Here is a 23,817-nt window from a genome sequence, read left to right on the forward strand (position 1 = left end):
TTCAGTGCCTTGGTTCCTCTCTCTGGCCAGTTATACTGGGAAGAGGGCTGTGTCTGTGAGGGGAACCCAGAAGTGCCCTGGGTCTATCCATTTTCTAAATGCTCACAAGTCTATTGACTTGGACTCACTCTTTCTTGCTTCCTTTCATGACAAAACAAAGTCCCTCAGGTCTATTCAAACTAAGTACTGGTTGACAATACTCCCTCCACCTCCTGGCAGGGGTGGGGGTTTAGATTTTAAGGAGGAAGGGACACAGAACTCTAACCTACCTATGAAAGATGTGGTTCATTTCTTTGCAGTTCTAATAAAAATTAATGCTAAATTAGAAAAGAACATCCATATCCCTTCCCGTTGATGTAAATCCACTAGAGAACACAATCAGGGTTGTACTTAAGATCTTCCAATACTTTATTTTTATGATCTTATTAAGAATGTAGACACTGCTGGGCGTTGGTGGCGCACGCCTTTAATCCCAGCACTCGGGAGGCAGAGCCAGGCGGATCTCTGTGAGTTCGAGGCCAGCCTGGGCTACCAAGTGAGCTCCAGGAAAGGCGCAAAGCTACACAGAGAAACCCTGTCTCGAAAAACCAAAAAAAAAAAAAGAATGTAGACACTGGTGTCTTCCAGTTTGCATCATCTAGTACAAGTGACGTCATCTTTGTCCCGCGTACCGCATTGTCATTCCCAGGATAGAAAATACAGGTTTCCTTGAGTGTCTCCCACGGCAAGCTGCAGGGTAGAGTTGGGCCCCAGCCAAGGTTCCAGGCAGCTCACTGGCCCATCACATCGGAACAAACCCAACTAAGACAGGAACAGAAATGGGAGAGGTGAAGCTACAGGCCTGGGGTCTCCTTATTAACGTATCTTTCTCTCAAATCACTACCTTAGCATTGGGCCACTGCAAGAGAGATCGACGCAAACAACTTCCATCTTTAGCCCCTCCTTAGCCTAAATGTTTTCTTGTAGTAGCCCTTTCCCAGTTTGCATGCATGTGCACACACACACACACACACACACACACTTACCAGCTGCATACTGGGTCTCTCCCACAGCTTAACATCTCTGTCCTTCGAAGCAGTCACCAGCAATCCAGGAAGCACATGGAGGGCCGTGACTGCGCCCAAGTGGATCTCAGAGAGGAGGGGAACAACATGAGTTCTCAGGGAGACCTTTCCATTAAGGAAGCTTCGAAGGCAGCTGCGTCAGATCTAGAACCTCGTCCTTCTCTATGACCCTTGCCCCAAGCTTACCTTTTTACACTGATGTGCCTTCAAATGTCTGGGTTCCTGCCAGCTCTCCATGGAGGAATTTGACTCAGATGAATCTGTCTCTGGAGTCTGAGTTTTAGGTGTTTTTGCTTCTTTCTGCCAAGTGTTACCTACAATCCATTCTCCTCCGTCTGCAGTACACTCAGCTACGGTCCACAGCATTCCATCAGAGGTGGCACAGAGAAATGATGACTCTGCCATGTTAAGAGTCAGGTTAGAGAGCCAGGTCTCAGGCCTTCAGGGCCCACCAGCCTCCCCTAAGCCACCCCAGAGCTCCTCTGGGCTTTGCGCTCCCACTAACCAGACTCAGGTTTGGCCTGCGTGATTGATACCGGGGACCCATTAGGATTCTTTAAGTTCAGATCGAAGTCCAGGGCCTCCCCAAACTCTCCTGACTCCTTCTGCTCCTGTGAAAGGACAGGTGATTAGGTAACTTCGTTCAGTCTGAGCACACAGCACACAACTCCACGAACAAAACCACAGTGTTCTGCTCCAACGTGCTCAGGACATTAAAAGCAATCTACAAGTCCAGTCCAGGCATCGGATGGATGCGTGTAAGAATCTATCCCTGAGCTCCCCCAGGTGAAGATGTAGAACATATCTACATCTTGATGTTGTTATCATGCCCATCCCCAGTGGGTAGAAGAACCCCCAGCGCTGGCAGCAGATTTTAGTGTCATGACCTACACCACGTGAGTGAGGTCTCTGTAGTGAGGACATGTTTGTGTCTAGCCTCCTTTGGCAGAACATGACATATGTATGTGCATTTCCCATTTGTCAACACTCAGTGTCATGGTCTGCTTTTCTGCCCCACGGTTCTACACTGAAGCTACCTGTCTTCTCTCTGTGTCCAGGCACTTACATTGGTTTGGCTACACTGAACCAGGCTGACATAGACCTGCCTGTTCCTGGCATTTGGGGACATGTACACTTCTTTTACTTAAATACATGTTTGGGAACAGAACCACTGCTTCCTAGACAGGCTTTATAGGTTACTTGAGTAGGAATCAGGCTAGGATTTCATAAGCTTTCCAGAAACAAGAGACCTCAGGACACTTGGGAATGGAATCTAACTTCGACATACGGAAATCAGTAAGTGTAAAACGCCTATGAGATAACGGCAGCATGACAGAGACACGGTGCAGGCCTTGCCCTCAAATGCTTATACTGACAGAGTCAGTAAAAAAATCACAATTAAAAACCTGGGGGACAGGCTGGGCGTGGTGGCACACTCCTTTAATCTCAGCACTAGAGAACCAGAGGCAGGTGGATCTTTGAGTTCCAGCCTGCTCGATGGAGTGAGTCCCAAGACAGCCCAGGGCTACACAAAGAAAGCCTGTCTCAAAAAAACCAAAAAAGAAAGAAAGGAAGGAAGAAAAGGAGAGAGAGAGGGAAGGAGGGAGGGAGGGAGGGAGGAAGGAAGGAAGGTGAAGGAAGGGAGAGTTAGAAGAGAGGAGAAAGAGAGAGTGAGAGAGAGAGTGAGAGAGAGAGAGAGAGAGAGAGAGAGAGAGAGAGAGAGAGAGAGAGAGAGAGAGAGAGAGAAGCTAGGAGGCCAGAGAGATGGCTCAGCAGGTAGGAGCAATTGTTACCAAGCCTGACAACCTGAGTTTGATCTCTAGGAACCACATGGTAGAAAGAGAGAACAAACCCACTAAGTGTTTTCTGACTTCTTTTAAAATTTTTGTTTTACATTTGTGTGTGTGTGTGTGTGTGTGTGTGTGTGTGTGTGTGTGTGTGTGTGTCTGGGCACTTGTATAGCAAAGTATGCATACTTTAAAAAGATGAGAAAGAACCAGCACAGTGGCACACACAACCCAGCACTCAGGAAGCAGAGGCAAGCAGATGCCTGTGAGCTCCAGGTCAGACATGGCTACACAGTGAGACCCGATCTCAAAACGAAAGAAAAGGAAAAAGGGGAGGAGAGAGGAAGAGAGGGGAGGGGAGGGGAGAGAAAGGAAGGGGAAAACAACAACAAAAACACTCCTAGGTCCCTGGCTTTAAAACTTCTACAACCCTTTTTTTTTTTTTGCACAGGGAAATCTTAGATGGGAACTCAGCATCCTGTGATTTCAAACGTTGTTGCTCCAGGGAAGGGAGATGAGAGGATCGGAGCCACCTGCCTTTCCCTTCCCTCTCTCCTCCATGATGGGTTCCAGTGTTTAACTGCATTGGTCCTCGAGTCCAGAATCTAGACCAATGTTTGGTGTAACACATCCACACAGGACTCACCAAGAAAGAAAGATATCCAGAGTCCTCCTGCTGCAGGTAAAATACGCCGGACTCCTTGCTGCTGCACAGGACTGAAGAACGCACTCCATACTTCCTGCTGTTTTATAAGAAAGTAAAAGACTGAGCCCAAGACCACCTCTCTTTAAGACCCTGGTGCTATACCCTGAGTTCGCCTTGATCTCGGGGTAACCACTAAACCGTTTTTTTTTTTTTTTTTTTTTCTTTTCAGCCCAAGAGGTTTTGCATTTTGTATCTTACCAGATCCTAGTTGGAGTACACCCAGGCTTCATCTGTAGTAATTCCACATTCTCCTTCATTAAGATGAGAGACTGGCCATCAGGGGCCAGAACCAGACCTGTCAAGACTCCCAAGTCGTCCTGTAGAACTCGCTTCATGTGAAGACTGTAGCTCAAAAGACACACACAAACACTTCCTTAGCTAACTTCTCTCAGACGCATTCCCACGCACTGCTCGTGAATGAAGTATAAAACACGTGACTGACTACACCACATGTCCTGTTCCTGACTGCTGTGTGCACGCTTGCTTGCTTTTGCTGTACAGAGACCCGGAGCCACTGGCAGGACTCAGACAAGCACTCCAGCCCTGAGCTACATTCCCAGCGCCTGTCTTTCTTACAGCAGCATCCACCATCACGCTCCCTTACTTGATAACACTGCTGTCTTTTTGTGTCCATCAATAAGCTCTGTGGATACTTCCTTCTGTAAGATGGCCGCAGGCCTCCAAACCTCAGCACAACTCCATGATGGAAGTACCATTCAGGCCACAACACTCAGCATGAAGACAGCACCACCAGCCAAAAATGAAAACAAAGACCTAATCCATCCAAGTCCATAGTTCCGGGCAGGTTTCTAAATGTACTAACCTTGCTTTGGGGGCCTGAAACTCTCTATGTAGCCCAGGTTGGTCTTGAACTAAAAGAGATCTGTTCCTGAGTGCTAGAATTAAAGGACGGCCCCACCACCATCTATCTCCTTCTTGGACACCACCTTCCCCATCCCCCCTAGGAACCCAAGGTCCTGGCTACACCCAGAATTCTGGCCCCACACTCCAAGTAGGGCCAGAAAGATAGCTCATCAGGTCGGCACAAAGTGCAGGAAAGAACTGACTCCAAGAACTGTCCTCTGTCCTCCACATGAGTGCCCTGAACAAGCAAACCCCATCAACACACACACACACACACACACACACACACACACACACACACTAAAAAAAAAAAACCAGAGGGGTTGGGGATTTAGCTCAGTGGTAGAGTGCTTGCCTAGCAAGCCCAAGGCCCTGGATTTGGTCTTTGGCTCCGGAAAAAAAAAAAACAACCCAAAAAACAAAAACAAAAAAATACCAAAAACAAACAAACAAAAAAACCCAGAATACTCTGAGAACTCTCCTGCATAAATTTTGTTAACACTACTCACTTTTCTGGGTTGTGTTAACACTATTTGCTTTTCTGGAATACCATTTCCTTCCCTTACTGACCCAGAAAAATCTTCATTTTTTTTTTATGTCTAATTTTAAAGACCATCTCTTTGCTAACATTTCTCAAATTTTGCAGACCTATGAGCTACTGAAGGCTTTTTAAAAATTCAGCTGGGTTTGATGCCATACACCTCTATAAATTGTAGCCACTCATGAGGCTCAGTGGGAAGGAGTCTGAACTGCTAGCTTGAGCAATATAACAAAACCCTGCCTCAAAAAAAGTAATAAAGAAATACAGAAAAACAGTTCATGTGTTCCACACTCTCTGGTTCAGAACTTCACAACAAGTAGGCATTTAAGAATTACTCATAGCTGGGCAGTGGTGGCGCACGCCTTTAATCCAGCACTCGGGAGGCAAAGCCAGGCGGATCTCTGTGAGTTCGAGGCCAGCCTGGGCTACAGAATAAGTTTCAGGAAAGGTGCAAAGCTACACAGAGAAACCCTGCCTCAAAAAACAAAACAAAACAAAAAGAATTACTCATTTAGTGGCGCACGCCTTTAATCCCAGCACTCGGGAGGCAGAGGCAATCAGATCTCTGTGAGGCCAGCCTGGTCTACAGAGTGAGATCCAGGACAGCCAGGGCTACACAGAGAAACCCTGTCTCAAAAAAACCAAAAACCGAAATAAAAAAGAATGACTCGTTTAAACTGACGAGACCAGGGCACAATGGGTGAAGGCACTGGCCACTGAGCCTGATGACCTTAGTTTGAGTCCCAGAACCCACATGTTGGCAGGAGAGTCACCCCCCTCTGGTTGCTCTCTGACCTCTGCACACACAGCTGAAGACTCTAAAGACACGAACAAACAGCGGAAGGCACTACTTGAGCTGACCTCCCTCAGACTCCTCGCTTCCACGGGCACTACTCCCAAAGAAAGTAGTATAAAGCAAAACGACTTAGCTGCCCCCCATAGCCAGCTCCTCGTCATATAGATACACAAAGATCCATAAATGTCATCCGAAAACAACTCATAAAGCCAGGGGCAGCCGACATCCCACCAGCCTCACCCAAAAGCACAGACAGACCATAACAACGTCCTAGGTCTGTGTAGCTCGATATCCCCACCAGCAGACGCCTTGTGTCACCTGGGGTTTCTGGGCGTCGGACCCTCCGTCAGCTCCACCTGCCACTCGATGATTTTTTCATTAGCACTGAGAACAAAGACTGAATGTGCCGAGTACCAGATCAGGTCACTGACGCGGCCCGGAGCCTGTGTGTGAAGCAAGTTCAGTTCAGCACTTTTGAGGCAAAAGCATAAACCTTCCCCCGTCCCGGATGGGCAGGCAAAACTCTAACCCAAGGAGGTTCCACTAAACACCCAGGTGGACGGGATTCACACGGACTTAGACAACCTGTGCTGTCGCCACGGCTTTGGCTTCCTGCCACAGAGTTAGCTCCCCAGCTTCATTTCCAGACACTGCCAGAGAACCATCTGGTGCCCATGCCACAGCAGTGATGACCACAGAACTCCCAGGTTTGTGTGTATCATCTGGCGAAGAAAGGAAGGCATACGTACATTAAGAGCTCCGATACTGAGCTAGGATTAGCGATGCACGCCTTTCATCCTATCACTGGGGATACAGAGGCAGGGGGATCTCTATGAGTCTAAGGCCAGCCTGGTCTAAAGTTCCAGGCTAGCCAAGACTACAAAGTGAAACCTTGTCTCAGGCTAGCAAGATAAAGAGGTATCAGGTGACCTCGGCATCCTCTGTTCCAGTCTTCTTTCATTCTACCTCCTCCTCCCCTCACTCACCTGCTTCCTTGGGGATCTGCCAGAGGTGGACAGAGCTGTTATCTGAGGTCAACAGGAGGCCTGAGGCCTCGGACGCAGCAGCGGCCGTGACCGGACCGCTGTGTCCCTGGAGGGTGCGCATTTGGCACACCTAGGAAAAAGGGGGTTGCAGAGGTTGTCCTGGGTACCTTCTCCATCTCTTCCCGACCCCAGTTCTTGCAGAGAACTCACCAAGAGGGGATGCCACAACTTTGTGGCCCCGTCCAGTCCAACAGTCACCACCAGAAGCTCCGATCCAGGCTGTCCAGCTGAGAAGACAGGGAAAACAGCTCAGAAGGAACGACCAGGCCCAGAGGCAAAGGCTGGAAATAGAGTGCTAGCTAGCGGCGTAGCAAGCCCCGGGCCCTAGGTTTACTCTCCACTACTGAAAAAGAAGAGGAGAAGGAAGAGAAGGAGACCCAAAAGGATGAGGTAGCAGCGAAGGGGGAAGGGTGACAGTTCAATACCTGGGCGGGGCTCCAGGGCAGCCGCACACTGGCTGATGGGTCCCGAGTGAGCAGGGATGCTGGTCAGCTCCACGCCCTGACGGTCCCACACTTTCAAGGTCCCATCCCGGCTCACAGACACTATGTGTTCCTCCTGTCCCCGGATCACAGTGTCAGAGGACAGTCGCAGTAAATGGGACGCGGGAAATGAGGCGGGCAAGCAAAGGGAGGAGGTTAGCAGTCTTGGACTGCGCCTGTTTGGAGTGTGCACACAACTGTCTTGTACTAACTCATCTGGCGGCCCGAGACCCTGACCTGCATGTGCTATGCATACCCCCCCTCCTCTAAACAACACGTCAGCAACCTTAGTTCCCCACCTGCATAGAGTTACATACATTCCTACCTTTGGACAAATGGAATAAATTTCTCTTCCCCCTAACATGCATCAAACATGGACAGATTTCCATCCAATCATATCCTATCTTCCCTCTGGGTATGAGGGTGGGATGGGGGGTGGGGGTCTGATCTGGCCAGAACTGGTTTTGGATGCCTGTGCAGTAACGCAAACTGTGTCCCTGTTTGGTATACATATAATTAAAAGTAGATGCATTGTGGTAGAAGACATGTGCAGAGAGCAAAAAGCTTATTTAATCCAAGTCTGTCAACAGAAATCGAGAACCACACAAACTATACCTTATACCCCTAGTGATCGCCAGTAACCAAACTCCTCCTTCCTGCAGACCTCATCCAAGAAGCCCTAACCAATAACCTAGGGCCCCGAGTATTCTTTCACTTACGTGGCCCGCTGTCCTTGTTGACAGGCTATTGTACTGTTGTTTTGCTTTGAATAAAATTGTCCCTCTGCCCTCATAATCTGTGTGTGTTTTGAAATTTAAAAAAAAATTTTGTGTGCGTGCATGCGTGCGTGCGTGTGTGTGTGTGTGTGTGTGTGTGTGTGTGTGTGTGTGTGTGTAGGCATGTACACATGAGTGGAGGTACCCAAGGAGGGCAGAGGCTTCAGGTCTCCATGGAGCTGGAGACACAGGCAGCGGTGAGCTGTCTGACATGAGAATTGACTTCAGGTCTTCAGGAAGTGCTCTCGGCTGCTGAGCCATCTCTCCAGCCCATTCTGCGTGTGTTTTTATTTAATTCCTGATTAAGACACTAAGAACCAAGAAAACACCTGGCCAAGATCCTAACTCCCTCCAGAGAGGGGAAGGTAAACATCTGGGGCTTGGAGGATGTAAAAGGATGTGGAGCTGAGCGGCTCGGGACTGCAATCTTGCCAGAAATTCCTAATCCTAAGAGGACGTGTTTTTAATGTGCCACCCATCGTATCACCCACTAGACTCAAGACTGTAGTACGGTCCTAAGTATCGCATTTTTACCATTTGCCTTTGAGACTGGACACCTAATGCATCCAGTCTCCCAGATTCTCCTGGCCTTCCCAGAGAATGCTGGTGAAGTCCATTGCCTTACCACAGCAGCCACGGTGCTCACGGCACTCTGGTGACCCAGGAACTGACCAAGCTGCTGTCCTGACTCTGGATCCCAGAGTCCCACAGAGCCGTCACTAGAGCAGGAGACCTGTAGTCAGAAGTGAAAGGAGAAAGATCGTCAACATTCCGCTAGCATTTTATTTGAGGGCTTTGAGACAGGGTCTCACTGTGTAGCTCTGGCTGGCCTGGAATGCACTACGCTAGGATTAAAGGCGTGCAACACCATGCGTGGGTCCTTTCTTATCTCTCTTTTCTTAAAAAACAATATAAGAGGGGCTAGAGAGATGGCTCAGTGGTTAAGAGCATGGTCTGCTCTTCCAGAGGACCTGGGTTCAATTCCCAGCACCCACATGGCAGCTCACATCTGTCCCAACTCAAGTTCTAGGGCTTCTGACCCTCTCATCCAGACAAAACACCAATGAACATAGAATAAATTATATATTAAAAAAAAAACTTTAGAACTCTATATAGGGAAATATACTTCACAAATACTGAGAAAATAATCTGAGATTTGTTAATTTATTAAAATAATTTGAGATTAATAAGTCACAGCAACATCTTTCACTCCCAGGCATTCCAAAGCTGGAGAGACAACATCCATCCACACGTATACATACACGCACATGAAAGTGTAAAGAATTCAAGCAAAGAAGAGTGCTCATTGCAATGCTCAGCTTTATCACTGGCAGGGCCTTGAAAATGCTTTTCTGGGGTCAATTTTCTTATCTGTGAAGAAGACATAACTGTAGTGTCTACTTTACAGGGGGGTTTCTCTGTGTTACAGCTCTGAATGTCCTGGAACTCACTTTGTAGACCAGGCTGGCCTTGAACTCACAGAGATCCGCCTGCCTCTGCCTCCTGAGTGCTGGAATTAAAGGCGTGCGCCACCCCCCACCCCCACCCCCGGCCTTTACAGGGTATTGTAAAGATTAATTATGGTAATAAGTGAAACCGAGGTCGTGTCAAACCCAGCATATACTATGTACCCACAAAATGTTAGCAAAACTATTATTAATTATTAAACTATTACTAATTAACTATTATGCTACAAAGAGTCTGCAATGGAGATTGCTTCCCTCCACGTTCCTCGCTGGGCTCCGCGTGTTCTTGCCCATCCCTTCACTCACCAGCAGGTTGTCTTTGGTCCATGCACAGCCAGTGACCCAGTCACGGTGACAGGAAGAGAAGGAGTGAATCAGAAGAGGGGCGTGGGCTCTCTTCACGTCCCAGCAGAGGAGATTCTGCGTAGGCAAGGACAGGGATCCGTCAGGACACAGACCACAGCCATGCCGAAGCCATTTCAGACAGGGTGGTTGTTTTGTTTTTGACAAAGTCTCGTGCGTCCTAAGCTGGCCCTGGACAAATGATCAATGACCTCCTGATGCCTCTGCCTTCACCTTCTAAGTACTGAGGTTAAGGTGGGTGCCACCACACCTGGTTTCAAGCAGGAAGTTTTAAAACAAAAGAAAAAGTGTAAGGCACGCAGGTAGACCCACCTGCAGATCTGGCAGATCAAAAAGCAGGAGAAAGTAATGGGAAATAGACTGTTAAAGTAAAATAAATAAATAAATAAAAAGAGGCTGTGGAACCCCAGGGTTACATCCTTCTGCAGCTTACCCGATCCCTGCCCGCAGTGGCCAAAAGGCCTCCATCAGGGCTGAAGCTACAGCAACACACTGGGCCCTTGTGGCCCCGGAGCTCAGCACCACAGGGAAAGTCTTCTGCCTCACGTGGCTGTGTCAGCAGCTGCCTGGGCCACAGTCGCACTGTGAAATCCTCTGCATTGGGAATAGAAAGGGAAGCGCTTCCTGAAAACCAAAGCAAGACCGGCCCAGGAGGCCAACGGGAACCACGGGAGCAGAGCACAGCATCCAAGAACACAGCTCGAAGGAAGCAGGAAGATGAGTCACCAGAAGGTGCCCAGGCCCTGCGAAAGGCTCAGACACTACATAAGCACGCAGCGTGGGAACGCCCTGCACCCCAGCTCCTGCTTGGCAGACTCGGGGGGCAGGCATGTGTCTCCTTGTATCTGTAATTTCCCACCACACTTCTCACAGCGGCTGCTGCAGAAGCGACGTTTCTCAAGGCCTCCATGATGCTTTCACCTCACCACCTGTGAGGTTCACACCTCTCCCTTCCAGAGGACCAAGGCCATTCTGCACTCCCTCTCCTCTCCTCTTCTCTACTCTTTCTAGAAACAGTCTAGAAATAATCATGTAAGAACACATTCAAAAGCATTTTAAAAGTTGTAAATAAGAACCGTATGTGCATGGATTTTGATGAGCATGTGTTATTCCAGTTGTAAACGGAAGGGTGACACCAGCATATTTCAAAGAGATGATTCTGTAACACCGTTCAGTAGTACCTGAAGCAGAAGCCAAGAGTTCCTGGGAGGTGGCCAGTCCAAGCACAGGCTTCTGGTGCTGGGATAACAGCCACAGGGAATGAAGGGAGCGTCCCTTGAGCACCCAGCCATGCAGGGACCCATCTTCTGCACCATTCACCAAAACGCTGGGACTCAACCAGGCCAGTGCGGACACTGCCACATTTAGCACCTGACACCGAGTCTCCTGGGAACCTAGAACATGGAAGAGCACACGAAAGACAGACATTTGGGAAAAGGAATGAGGTAGTGGGTATCTTCTTTCCAAGGGTGCACACCCGTCCACGGCCCCTCTGATACCTGAAGAAATGTTGTAGATTTTAATGCCATCTTCTCGGTACCCAACAGCCACCTGGTCACCGTCTGGGTTGAGAGCCACAGAGAGTGCAGGAGACAGAGGATGAGAGCCCAGGGAACCCCTGGGCCGGCCAAGAAATCCTGACCATAACTGAGCCTAGGATGCCAGAAAGGAGTTTAGAGATACTCACCTCTGCTGCCCGGTCCCCATCCCCTAGGACATCTCCCTTCAAAAGACTGCAGAAAATCTCCCCCACCATCCAAACTCCCCCGGGATCCTCCACAAAGGACCCCAGCATCCCTACTTTTGCTACTCTGTCCCCGCACCCGCCACAGGCCCTCGGGAAGCTCACCTTGCCATCTTCTCCAGCCGTCAGGAACCGGCCTCCAGCGTGCAAGAAAAGAAGAGCAGCAACAGAGCCACGGTGTGCGGGGAAGGCCGCCAGCCGCGTACCCTCCTGCCAGGCCCACAGCTCCACGGCCCCATCTATCCGGCCGACAGCCACAGACTTCCCAGGGGCACTGAATGCCAGAGTGCGGACAGAGGCCCCTGGGGTTCCGAGTTCCTAGACGCGCGCGTGTTAGAAACAGAAGCAACAGAGCCTGTTCTCAGCGCCGGCTCAAAGGGACCCAGAACACAGCTGTCACTCTCCACTCTCACTCCTGCCCTGCGTGTTCTCCCCGAGAGCTACACAGGACCTTCTCACCTTGATGACTTTGAGTCCATCTGCCCGGAAGAAGGTAATGCTGCCAGCCCAGCTGCCGGTGGCTACCACCTGCCCCTCTGGGTGGAAGGCAACGCAGTTCAGAGATCTGGGACAGGTGTGCTGGAAGGCCAGCTGTCCACGGACTGTGTCCCAGAGCTGGAGAAGAAAGAGAAGAGGAATCGGGGTGCTGGACGCAAATGGCGGAGCTTTTCAGCCCCAGAGCTCCTGAGGGTCACCTTAGCTAGTCCCCTGCCTCAGTAAAGCTTCCCTAGGATAGGCAGTCAGCAGCTCTGCCATGTTGAGCGACAGATCAGGTCTGACTCACGGTTTAGGGTCACTTTTTGTTACCTTTAGGTATCCTCCCAAACACACAGTGGCCAGCAGGCGTCGGTCTGGGCTTAGGCAGCAGCCAGTGATCTGGTACTGGTGGGCCTTGGCCTGGAACACCCTATCCCAGGAAGACAAAGTCAGGGTCCCGGGGTCATCATTAGGCTCCCTCCTCACTCCTTTCTCTCAGGGCTTAGAAACAGGAGGGAACCACTCACCAGCAACCATGCTGCAGGTCCCAGAGCTCCAGGAGCCCATCGAAGGTAGTAAGGAAGAGAGCACTGTCCGAGAGGAACGCAAAAGAGGAAATCCCATCACAGCCGCTCACCAGCGCCTTCTCCTCCTGTAACGGCCAGTTGGGGAGCGTGACTCGGGTGATTCCCTCAGTCCTCCATAACCAACCCATCTCCGGCCCCAGCCATAAAAAGGAGGCCAAGGCAAAAAGGGCTTAAGTCCTTGGCTGTCTACATTCCCAGCCTAAACACAGGTTCAAGTGTACCTCATAATCAAAGCAGAGTCACCATCTCTCACCACAGATTTCTTTTTTAGGTTCTAGGGAAGGGTATTACATAAATGCATGTACACAGGGGTGAGGGGGTGATGTGGGTAAGCAGAGGAAGCCTGTGGCTGTGTCTCCTCTCTCCAGTCTGGTATTGCCTGCGGCTGCAATCATTCAGAGCAACTTACAGGACCCTTCTCTCCTGCGTCTTTGTTGAGGCTCTGTGTGCAAGCCAGAAGGCCTGCCTTTTCCCACCCAAGGTCCTCCCCTCTATCTACACAGCTCACATGGACCCTATCATGTGAACAACTGGGCTCCGGGTCTCGGCTGCTGAGTCCCCTTTCGTTCTAGGCAATCCCAGCAGGCCCTGAACTGAACAGACAGCCCAGGCTGGCGTTGAGCTCAGTCCTCCTGCCCCAGTCCACACCCAGATGCTGGGATTACAGGTGTGAACCACCACATCCAGCTGCTGACCGAGCCTTTGACCAGGGTGTCTAATCTGAAATGAGTTGAACGATGTTGCTGAATCAACCAGGGTTCTAAGGATGTGCTTGGCTTGCCTAGACCTTCGGGGCAGTCTGTGAGGGTTTCCTGGTGGTCACTCTGTCCTGCCTTCTGCATCATACCTGCCAGGTTCTCGAGTCCAACAGGTAAATTGTGCCACTGGCAGTGCCCACAGCTGCTCTTTGCCCATTAGGGGATAAGGCCACAGCGGTCGGGGAGGAAATTGCCAGAGACAAGCTAGAGAAGGAGAAAAAAAAAGTAGGAAGAAAGAGGAAGTGAGGGAAGGAAAGCCAATGGGAATCAACTTCTGCAATTCTATGCCTGAACCCCTCCCCACGGCAAATCTAGTCTGTCCTTTCTTTTTCTCGGAAAGGCCTACCAGAGCTGGGGTCACGGGTCTTACCTTTGCTGGTCCTTCAAGGTCTGGGGTTTATTAATCCATCGCAGTGTGAACTGGAGGTGCCATCGCTGGGTGAGCAGGGGGGCCTGGCAGCAAACGGGGGACTCTACCGGCTGGTTGGCCGCCTGCTGGAGCAGGAGCAGAGGGTACCGGGCAAGGAGCGAAGCCTGCTGTCTGAGGAAGGTGTGGAATACAGCAACATCTGCCTCCAAGGGCTCCTGGTTCACTTCGGACGCTGAAGAAGCTGTTTGAAAAGAGAGGAGAGGTTGAGGGTGGCTGAGGAGACGACTCCGTGGGTGGGAGAGCGTGCTGCACAAACATGAGGACCTCGGTTCAGATCCCCAGACCTACACAAAAAGCCAGGGACGCCACATGCGCCTGTAACCCTAGTGCTGGTGTGGGGGGTCGGCGTAGAGAAGAGAGGAGAACCACCGGATCTTATTGGCCATCAGCCCAACCGAGAAACAGTGGGCTCCAGATTCAGTGAGACCCCACTTCAATGGAATGAGGTGGAGAGAAACAGGCAACAACCAACAGCAACTCTAGCCTCTATAGGTGACTGTGTGCAGTATTCGCACACACACACACACATACACGTTTACACACAAACACACACACATACACACACAAATACAAACACAAACATATACACACACAAGCACACATACACACACACACAGTCACACACAAACATATACACACATACACACTCACACACAAACACACATGCACACTCACTCACAAACATACACACATACACAAGCACACACACAAACACATACAAGCACACCTACACACACAAGCACACATATACACACATAAGCACACACACACACACACACACACACACACACACACACACACACTGAGGGAGTGGGGGTTAGAAAGAAACACAGTATCATTAGGAAGCCAGCCTAGACTCCATCAACTTCAGCACCAAGAAAAATTACATGGTGCATTTAAATTTTAAGTCTCAAAGTGTGACCCTCTGAACTTCACATCAGAAACACCTAACTCATGGTTTGGGTCTCATTGCAGACCTAGGGAAGTGGAATCTTGTGACCTTAGAATCTTCAATTTTAACAAACTTCCTAGATAATTTACTGTCCAGTATAAACTGAGAAACTCTCCCGAAGAGATCTAAGCAAAAGGCTCCACTAAGAATCACTTGCCTATACCTGTGGCATTTTCAAGTTGGGATGGAAATTTGGCTACGTTTTTTAACACCTACCCTTGAGCTGGGCATCCCATATCTCAAAAGAAAAATCCAGTGATATCTCACCATAGAGCACATGGGCCTCCAAGAGGTCAGAGACTAGACCCATTTCCAGATAGGCAGCTACCACATGGAGGTTGGTGAGAAATTTTGCGAGGAGATCACGGTTCCCACTCTGGAGCTGGGGAGAGCATATTGGATTCATTAGGATGTGAAGGAGCTGGTGAGGAGGAACAGGGCTAGTCTTAGAGCGTGCCTATGCATCCAGGACTTATACCCGGGGCCGGAGACAAAGGGGGAAGCAGGCAAACTCAAAGAAGGTAGAGAGCCTGTTAGGAGGCTAATGTCACCGGTGGGACAGTGAGAAGGGGAGAGGGATCTAAGAATCGGTGAATGTGTGAACTAGTGAATCTATGAGTACGGGGACTAACCAGGTGGAAAGGCAAATCTTTGAGAGCCTCAGGAGGGCAACTTCGGAAGGTGCCTGAGGCATCGGGATCACATGTCTTCCAGAGGTGAGCTGCAAGAACAGACATGAAGAAGGGCTTATCCCTGTAGCATCTCCAAGGTCTTCGGCCACCGCAGTTATCTACCCAGTGGCCAGTGTATGGTCCTGACCGCCAGGTCCAAGCCCCATTCTCCTGCCCATGCTGAGTGGGGCTGCAATCACCTGCAAGAAGGACGTGTGCAGTCCTCTCCAGCCCCAGCCTTCTCCCATAGCGCCGTCTAACGGCTGTCCTCAGAGGCCCCGCAGAGAGGCAGAGACGGGCGCCAGGGCGCTCCACAGGGCCCTCCCCTAGTAAACTGTCCTCCAGCGAAGAGGGGAGAAGAGCAAGGGAGGAGAAACAGAGAGAGCCAGTCAGGGGACCCCCTGGCACAGCCGAGTGCTGGCATTCCCACTGCAGTGGTAACTGGACCAGCGGCACTCAGGACCTGGGGGGCAAGCGTTGGGGCTATACCAAAGAAAGGGCAGGGGGAAGGAAGAATCACATGATGTCCTCCTAACTGGAGAGGCAGTGAGGCTGCTGGGAGCTCAGCGGGGGCAGCATTACCTTCGTAGACTCTGGACAAGGTAGGCAAATGGAGCCGAGGGGTAAGGGTTTCTACTGTGACCAACAGCCACTGCTTCTTCCCAGCTCTTCGTCTCCTTGGGCAAAATCAGCCATGTGCTCAGCACTGCATGCAGCTGGTCCACAGTCAGACCTGAAACCATAAACTCTCTGACAACCCAAACCACACAGGGAGTCCATCTCCATGACCCATGACCCCCCCCCTGGCACCGCTGGCTAAGATCCCGCCCGAACTAAGGTTACCCAAGAGTGGAGCCCTCAGCCTCCCAGCCTCCCCCAAGCACTGACCGCTACGCGTGACCTGAAGGGCAGCCAGAGCTCGAGGAAGGACATCGTGGCCATGTTCTTGCTCCAAGGTGCTCAGGACGTGCTGAAGCAGCAGTGGGAGGGAGGCAGGCAGGGTTCGAAGTCGCTCAGACACCTGGGCGGAAAAGACGGCCAGGCTTTGTCCATGGAGGGGGGGGAGGGGCGGTGCAGAGCCCAGGAGGGGACGGAGTAGCGAGAAGTACGGCAGAGAGGAATGAAAAGGTTGAGAGAAAAGTAGGAGTCAGGTAAAGTCAAGGAACGGGTGACCAGAGACAGCAAAAAGGTGAGAGGTGGTGCTTAGTGTGGATTTTCAACTTGACGGAGTCTAGAGCCACCTGAAAGATGGGCCTCTAGACACGCCCGTGGGGAACGGCCTTGACTGCATCAATTGAGGTGGGAAGATCTGCTCACGGTGGGTGGCATCAGCCCCTGGATGGATTTGGACTAGAAAGGAAGCTGAGCGGGTGGAGGGATGGCTCAGGAGTTAGGAGCACTTGTGGCTCTGGCAGAGGACTTGGGGTTTAATTCCCAGACCCACATGATGGCTCACAAACATCTGTAACTCCAGTTCCAGAGGATCTGATGCCCTCTTCTGACCCCTTCGGGCACCGAGCACACACACAACACAGTACACATACAGGTCGGACACTCACATGTAAAATAAGATGAATAAATCTAATGATTTTTTAAAAGCAAGGAAGCTGAGCAGCAGCACGCATTCATCCTTCTCGGCTTCCTGACTCAAGCCCCTCTTGGCTTCCCCGCCATGATGGACTCTACCCATGAACTGTGAGCCAGAAGAAATCCTTAGACCCTTAAGTAGCCTCTGCCAGTGTGTTTTATCACAGCAAAAGAAAATGAAAGTAAGAAGAAAAAAAAAAAAGTGACACCAGAAGTTCCAATGAGCAACAAGGACTTTATGAGGAACCTGGATAGGGCCTGTTTGTGTGGTTATTTTAGCCAAGAATCAGGTGTCAGTCTGGCCATGTCCTGAGACCTTAAGGTCGAAAGACCTACCGACTGTGGGTGGTTTCATTCCCTTGGCTGATATCCTGCACTGTGTTAAAAAGCAAAACCGTGCTGAGGACAAAGATTTATAGCTCTTTGCTTCCTGACTGCAGGTGCAAGGTGACCAGCTGCCCCGAGGTCCTGCCATGATAACAACCTTGCAACAACAGACTATAAACTCGGACTGTAAGCCAAATAAACGCCTCCTTCCTAAGCTGCCTGTGTCGGGGCATTTTATCACAACAGCAGAAAAGCAGCTAAGACAGACAGGCACGAGGCACGGAGCCCCGGAAGGCTAACAGCAATGGAAGATAGGTTAGCACTTTGTGGACGAGGAACGACCCACCTGTTCATAGAGTGTGAAGAGCCTCAGGTAGTCAGTGGCGAGGTGCAGGTACAGGGGCAGGCCCGAGCCTTGCTTTACCAGCAGCAGCCGCATCTGGGGGGAGTGGGAGGATTCAGCACAGGGACTAGGGAAGCCTGTCTACCGCAGCTCACCTCTGCTACAGCACCAAGCGGCTCCTCCCCTGAGGGTTTAATTGAGGGATGGGCACACGACATCATCTCATAATACAACCCCCCCCCCTCCGGCTTCCCAGCCAGATCCTGTCAGGAAAACTTCCCCGGCTCAGCCTAGCCCACCTCCGCCATGATTCTACTCACCCTCCCCAGGGAGACTGTCCACCACGGAAAAGTCTAGGTGGTCTTCTGAGAAATCAGAGCTTTCTAACAATAACAATCTCCCCTGGCAGAGAGGTCTGGAGACAGCTAAAGAGCGGTCCTAGGGAGGCAGCTAGGTGGCTTCAGCAGCTGTACCCTCACGGCTCCCCGATTCACCCTACATCCCCACCAGCCCCGGTCTGGGTCCAACCTGGTTGTTGAAAGGCGACTCCTCCAGCCGTTTCCCATACAGTGCCAGCTCGTCTCTCACAAGCTGAGCCCTCGAAGACGGGATCAGAGGCCCCAAGGCCACCACGGAAGCACCCTGACTTTGCTGAAGGGTCTCTCCCAGGCCTGAGTCACTGGACACACTCAGCACCAGGTGCACTCGCTGTGACATTTGCACAAAGGAACAAGGTTGGGGGGCGGGGCGGGGGGGGGGCCGCGGGGCGCGGGGAGGGGGCGGGGCGCGGATAGAACTGCATTAGCCAGGTCCCTCTCCCTACAACTCCACGGCACCCTCCTCTCCAATCTCCCTCCTTTCTCAGCCTGGCCTGGCCTCACACTCACCCGGGGAAGGGACTTGGGGATCCAGTCCGAAGTCAGCTGTCCATTCTGACCCACCAACTTATCCGCCCCGTCGACAATAAGGACCAAGGTCTGGCCGGGTCTCAGTGACTGAGCGGATTTGGGGAGCAGCCTCTGCTGCAGTTCCCACACCAGGCCTCTGTGTGTGATGAGGTCAGGGTCAGAGGTGGAGGAGGCGCAGGGTGGGCAAGGGAGCTGGCTAATCTTGGGGGTGCCCGCCCACCTGTAAGTGCCGGGGAGGGCGCTGGGCTCTCGCAGTTTTCGATGCAGATAGGTGCAAAGGCGTCTGAGCAGGCTGAGGGCCAGACGCTGGTCGGGGCGGGCTGCTGAAAAGTGGAAGAAAACTAAGGGGGGCACGCGGGGCTGGCTGAGGGCCCCCAGCGCTGACACGAGGGATGCCTGCATGGGGCAGAACAAAACCATGTTTGCATTTTAGTCCGTGCATAACCTCCCCGCGCCACCTCCTCGGCTCCCAAGCCCTTCCTCCGGCCCGAGACTCATACCAGGAAGGCAGTCTTCCCCTGTCCTGCCTGCCCAGTCACCAGGCTCAGGCTCCCGCGGGTCAGCATCAGCTGCTGCACTGTATCCTGAAGAAGGCGTGGCCGTGCAGGACTGGGCGGGTTCTTCAGCTGCTGAAAGCTGGCCTGGATCGAATCATCATCCAACATGGCCGCTGGCTGCTCCAACTGGGCCGCCGCAGGCTGAGGGTCACAGGGCACTATGTCTTCATGTTCCTCAGGACCTCCCGGCCTAAAACCCAACCCCCCCCACCCACCCACTTGCTTCCCACCCAGGATTACCAAGCTTGCTCCCCGGCCATCAGCACTCCTGCTAACCTGCAGGTAAAGCTTCTGGATCATGCTCCACACATCCTGGAGAACCAACTGTCCAAACTCCTCCAAGCCCCCAGTATAGGGCCGGCCAGCTGCTACACCTCCCCATTCACAGGTGTACCTGTAGGTAAAGCAAACAGAGTCAGTCAGAGCAGGCCCGGCTCCCCTTACCACACCTCCTCGGGATGGGTGCCTCCACCTCCCGCAGCTCACCCGCGACAGGTAACTTCTTTCTGTTGGTGTAGGTATCTCTTCAGTTCTGAGACCCGATGTGCAGTCTCTTCTGACTCAGAAATAAAGTCAGGTTTCCAGGCATCCGGCACAGAGCTGACCACCAAAGACACCCCAGGGGTGAGGCCAGACGCAGGGACTAGCCTCCAGAATCGGCCAGGAGACAAGGCTCTGGTTCCCTCAAACTTTGCACTCAGCCTGAGATCTGATCTGGGGTGGCCAAGACTTGCTCTCTGGGACCTGTTTCCTCTTTCAGCACTGGGTGCTGGGGGCTGAGGACTGAACCTGCCTGGCTTTCTGTGGAGGAAAATCTGACTGGGTAGCAACAGAAGGTACCTGAGGAAACCAGGGTCTCGGAAGTAGACGAGAGCTTGAGCAGAGGGCTGACAGCGTTGGCTACGATTCAGGAACTGCATCACCTCCATTTCTGTCACAGAACGCCCTGAGGGGTACTGCTGGGCCTACATGGAGAAGGAAGACACAGGCACGGTCAATCCCAAGTGTCAATACATTCCTGGACACCTTCACATGCCCGAGATTACCCTTACCCCAGACACAGGCAGTAAAATGTAGTTACCAACCAACAATTACCAAAATGATTGACATGTACTGAGTGTTTTAAAATACATTTTCCCCTCACAGTTGGAGACTGAATTCAGAACCTTACACATGGTAGACAAGTAAGTACTCTACCACTAAGCTGTATTCCCAGACCGTGTGTGTGTGTGTGTGTGTGTGTGTGTGTGTGTGTGTGTGTGTGTGTTCCCCAGTGCTGGAATTAAAGGCGTGAGCCACCATGTCCATGTCCAGCTTCCCTGACCTTTTTCATTATATTCCGAGATAATGTCACTTACTTGTCCAGGATGGCCTGGAACTCCTGACCCTCCTACCCAATCTCGGGTATGCATAACTACACCCAGCTAAATAAAATTCTATCTAATAGTAATCTTGAAATGTAGATGTTGTTTCTATTTAATATGTGTTGAAACTGAGGCTAATTTAGACCACTCTGTTTCTAAGAAGCCACACAACCTACAAATGTCCAAAGGGAGGGCAAAACCAGATCTGTCTGACGGCCAAAGCCAAGCAGACCCCCTGAGAACCTTCAACCTTCTGAGAACCCAGGCCAAAGTTCCTTCCCAAAGGAGTCACCTTCCTCTAGGCCAGTTTTGTAGAGTCTTCTGCCTGTGTCCCACGTCAAGACTCAAGGACCCGTGGAGCATCACTCCAGCGTTCCTGTCAAGCTGGCTTTTCCCACTCCTGTTTCCTCCCCAGCCCCTCCAACCTCGTCTCTCTTACCCAGTGGAAGTGCGGATGGTCAGGCAGGTCATAGCTGGGGGGAACGTAGCCATAGCGGGAGCCCAGAATCCCAACAAACAGCTCTGAGTTCTCCACCTCCCCAAGGCACACTTCCAGTTGTCTGTAGGCACGATCATGGGGACAGAAAGGAATCACGGTGTGTGTGTGGGGGGGGGGGGCAGTTCTAAGCAACCCAGGCAAAAATACAGGGAGAGGTCCCTGACTCATACTGGGCAACGTGGAGATGGAATGGTCCTGTTGGTATCTAAGAGGCAAAACCCCGCCCTCGTCCTCATTGGTTCTTGCGGTCCCAGCCCTGGTTACCTGACTGCACCACTCCGTTCTCTCATCCCTGCCCCAGCCCCTCTTCGCTGTGGCCCTGTACCTGTTCCTACGGGTCTCTTCCTCGGTGATACCCCAGCGCAGGTCAATAGCATGAAGACTGATGCGGTGGGGCAACACTCGGGCCTGCAGAGCTGGTAGGACCGATCTCATCAGCAAGTCCCGCTCCCCATGCATGTCCCGAAAAGTGGACGAAATGAAAAGCCGGATGTTGCGCCACCTGGCGGGAAGGGGAGAGTTGGGTTCAGCCTAGGGGTCAGTCCCCATCTCAAGTCCGCAGCCATAAGCTCAATTCAGCCTTCTGCACTTGAAGTAAACCCTCCACAACAGACGGCAGAAGGGTGCCTTCCAGGCCTCCACAGGATAGCCTAGCTGTGGAACCAACTGCAAAAACCTGAAATCTCAATCCTACTTGCCATTTCTCTAATGTGCCTTTTCAGAAAACCATTATTACACAGTTACCATTTGATCAATAGGATACTTCCAGACAAATTTTAACCTTAACTATACCTTTAAGAAATTAAACAACCGCCGGGCGGTGGTGGCGCACACCTTTAATCCCAGCACTCAGGAGGCAGAAGCAGGTGGATCTCTGTGAGTTTGAGGCCAGCCTGGGCTACAGAGTGAGTTCCAGGAAAGGTACAAAGCTACACAGAGAAACCCCGTCTCAAAAAACTAAGAAAAGAAAGAAAGAAAGAAAGAAAGAAAGAAAGAAAGAGAGAGAGAGAGAGAGAGAGAGAGAGAGAGGGAGAGAGGGAGGGAGGAAGGAAGGGAAGAGGGAAAGGAAGGAAGGAAGAAATTAAACAACCAATCTAAGCTATCATCTGGCAAAGCCTGTGCTCTGAACCTCTTGCCTAAGCCCTGGTTATATCGTCATGGAGTCTGCTGCATTCAAATGTTTTTGTTTGTTTGTTTTTGTTTTCTAGTTAACTAAGGAATAGGTTCAAAACCTGACAGTTTCCAGGAAGCCCCTGCCTGGGGAGGAGAACCACCTCCGCAGACAGAATGGCAGTCACGGGATTTCTCCAGGTTCGGATGGCAACCCTCCCAGTTCACTAAGACCCAGAACCTTGACTGACCCATGCTGGGAAAGAAGACCCAAGGGGCCTGGGATGTCCTCCTCCAGCGGCCGGAGGGACAGGCCCTGTGTCTTTCCTGGGAGTGGGGGAATCTTGAAGACTTTATCTAGTTGGCCCACATGTTCCAGAAGACGAGAGGCTCCATGCTCCGCGATGAACCTAACGAAAAGCAGAGTGAGAACCGAACATTAGCGATCAGAACCAGGAAGGTGTGCCAAGAGAAGCAGGGGACACATGCCTGCCGAGTTCAGTGGCACCCCTTAGGAAGACAGACACAAAGCAGGCCTGGTAGCTCATGTCCCCAGTTCTCGACTTCAGCCTGGAGGATCACAGGCTGAGGTCACCCTGGGCCATATAGTGAGACCCCCATCTCAAGACTAGCCAAACATAAAAGATAACCATAAGCTGGGAAAGCACGCTTGAAAATGAATGAGACTACAGAACACCGAAGATGAAGGAAGACACTGGCCCCGGCCCCTCCCACTCACTGTGCATGGCGGCCTTAAGATCCCTATTAGAAAACGGGGCTGCGCCAAGGTTACAGGTTAAGACTCTCCCCGTCTTGGGTGATCAGCTCTGTAGCAACTACACAAGCTCCCAGTTGCTTGAGGCTTCCCAAGATGAGCTGAAGAGCATGGGTGACAATCCGAAGACGATGTAAGGCGAGCAAACAGACACGAAGGCTAGAGAGCGCTCGCAGCCCTTCCAGAGGACACGGGTTTGGTTCCCACCACCCGTGTGTCCACATGGATGCGCCCATCTGTTTGTAACTCTAGTTCCGGGGAGTTCGACAACCTCTTCTGGCCTTGGCCACGGGTGCACACATAGTACAGATACACATAAACAGGCAAAACACTCACACACATAAGATAAAAATAAGTAATGTCATTTCTTATATCTCTTTTCCTTTCCTTTTCTTTCTTTTATTTATTTATTTTTTTTTTGGGGGGGGGGGCAGGTAACCAGGTCTCAGTATACAGCCTTGGCTATCCTGGAACTTAATATGTAGACAAAACTGATCTAAAAATCAGAGGTCTGCCCGTTACTGCTTCTCAAATGGTGGGAATAAAGGTGTCTATCACCACACTCCGCTTTCCTTTCCTTTCTAAAACTAATTTTTTTTAAGTTTCAATTATGTGTTTGTGTACATGTCTGTGTGTGGCTGCCTGAACAAGACCTGAACAAGTACAATACCGATAGACCCACTAACACGGAAGAGGCGAATCTCACTGGGCCCAGCCCCAAACAAAAAACATCATAACTAAGGAATTCTGAGAGTAGAAGAAATCGTGTTCCCTGGGGATGAACCTTCAACGTTGTCGTCCAATACCGAGTGGTCATGCCTGAAATCATACACATAC

At 51.2% G+C, this 23,817-nt stretch overlaps 1 protein-coding gene across 2 annotated transcripts in view; it reads right to left on the reverse strand.

Moving 5' to 3' along the window:
- Positions 1 to 384: 384 nt before the first annotated feature.
- The window catches only part of Tep1 (telomerase associated protein 1), a 45,811-nt gene continuing 22,378 nt past the window's right edge, over positions 385 to 23,817 (reverse strand). The window contains exons 18-55 of one of the 2 annotated variants that reach the window (XM_006994846.4): positions 22,457 to 22,615; positions 21,421 to 21,597; positions 21,036 to 21,156; positions 20,073 to 20,197; positions 19,719 to 19,832; positions 19,509 to 19,626; positions 19,176 to 19,373; positions 18,896 to 19,071; positions 18,655 to 18,811; positions 18,296 to 18,475; positions 17,771 to 17,863; positions 16,399 to 16,531; positions 16,093 to 16,243; positions 15,711 to 15,844; positions 15,472 to 15,560; positions 15,107 to 15,221; positions 13,828 to 14,068; positions 13,547 to 13,661; positions 12,640 to 12,764; positions 12,443 to 12,542; positions 12,095 to 12,250; positions 11,741 to 11,953; positions 11,391 to 11,544; positions 11,073 to 11,285; positions 10,325 to 10,485; positions 9,835 to 9,948; positions 8,688 to 8,795; positions 7,230 to 7,362; positions 6,955 to 7,031; positions 6,745 to 6,874; positions 6,344 to 6,480; positions 6,077 to 6,201; positions 3,756 to 3,899; positions 3,498 to 3,594; positions 1,570 to 1,675; positions 1,251 to 1,462; positions 1,026 to 1,130; positions 385 to 801 (exon numbers count right to left, since the gene is read on the reverse strand). In XM_006994846.4, coding sequence (XP_006994908.2) covers positions 679 to 801; positions 1,026 to 1,130; positions 1,251 to 1,462; positions 1,570 to 1,675; positions 3,498 to 3,594; positions 3,756 to 3,899; positions 6,077 to 6,201; positions 6,344 to 6,480; positions 6,745 to 6,874; positions 6,955 to 7,031; positions 7,230 to 7,362; positions 8,688 to 8,795; positions 9,835 to 9,948; positions 10,325 to 10,485; positions 11,073 to 11,285; positions 11,391 to 11,544; positions 11,741 to 11,953; positions 12,095 to 12,250; positions 12,443 to 12,542; positions 12,640 to 12,764; positions 13,547 to 13,661; positions 13,828 to 14,068; positions 15,107 to 15,221; positions 15,472 to 15,560; positions 15,711 to 15,844; positions 16,093 to 16,243; positions 16,399 to 16,531; positions 17,771 to 17,863; positions 18,296 to 18,475; positions 18,655 to 18,811; positions 18,896 to 19,071; positions 19,176 to 19,373; positions 19,509 to 19,626; positions 19,719 to 19,832; positions 20,073 to 20,197; positions 21,036 to 21,156; positions 21,421 to 21,597; positions 22,457 to 22,615 — 5,329 coding nt within the window. In that variant the 3' untranslated portion in view covers positions 385 to 678. Of the gene's footprint in view, positions 802 to 1,025; positions 1,131 to 1,250; positions 1,463 to 1,569; positions 1,676 to 3,497; positions 3,595 to 3,755; positions 3,900 to 6,076; positions 6,202 to 6,343; positions 6,481 to 6,744; positions 6,875 to 6,954; positions 7,032 to 7,229; positions 7,463 to 8,687; positions 8,796 to 9,834; positions 9,949 to 10,324; positions 10,486 to 11,072; positions 11,286 to 11,390; positions 11,545 to 11,740; positions 11,954 to 12,094; positions 12,251 to 12,442; positions 12,543 to 12,639; positions 12,765 to 13,546; positions 13,662 to 13,827; positions 14,069 to 15,106; positions 15,222 to 15,471; positions 15,561 to 15,710; positions 15,845 to 16,092; positions 16,244 to 16,398; positions 16,532 to 17,770; positions 17,864 to 18,295; positions 18,476 to 18,654; positions 18,812 to 18,895; positions 19,072 to 19,175; positions 19,374 to 19,508; positions 19,627 to 19,718; positions 19,833 to 20,072; positions 20,198 to 21,035; positions 21,157 to 21,420; positions 21,598 to 22,456; positions 22,616 to 23,817 lie in introns of those variants that run through there. The other variant, XM_076544911.1, reaches the window with a different exon arrangement.

This window comes from Peromyscus maniculatus, chromosome 9, assembly GCF_049852395.1.
Source record: "Peromyscus maniculatus bairdii isolate BWxNUB_F1_BW_parent chromosome 9, HU_Pman_BW_mat_3.1, whole genome shotgun sequence".
NCBI classification, from domain to species: Eukaryota; Metazoa; Chordata; class Mammalia; order Rodentia; family Cricetidae; genus Peromyscus; species Peromyscus maniculatus.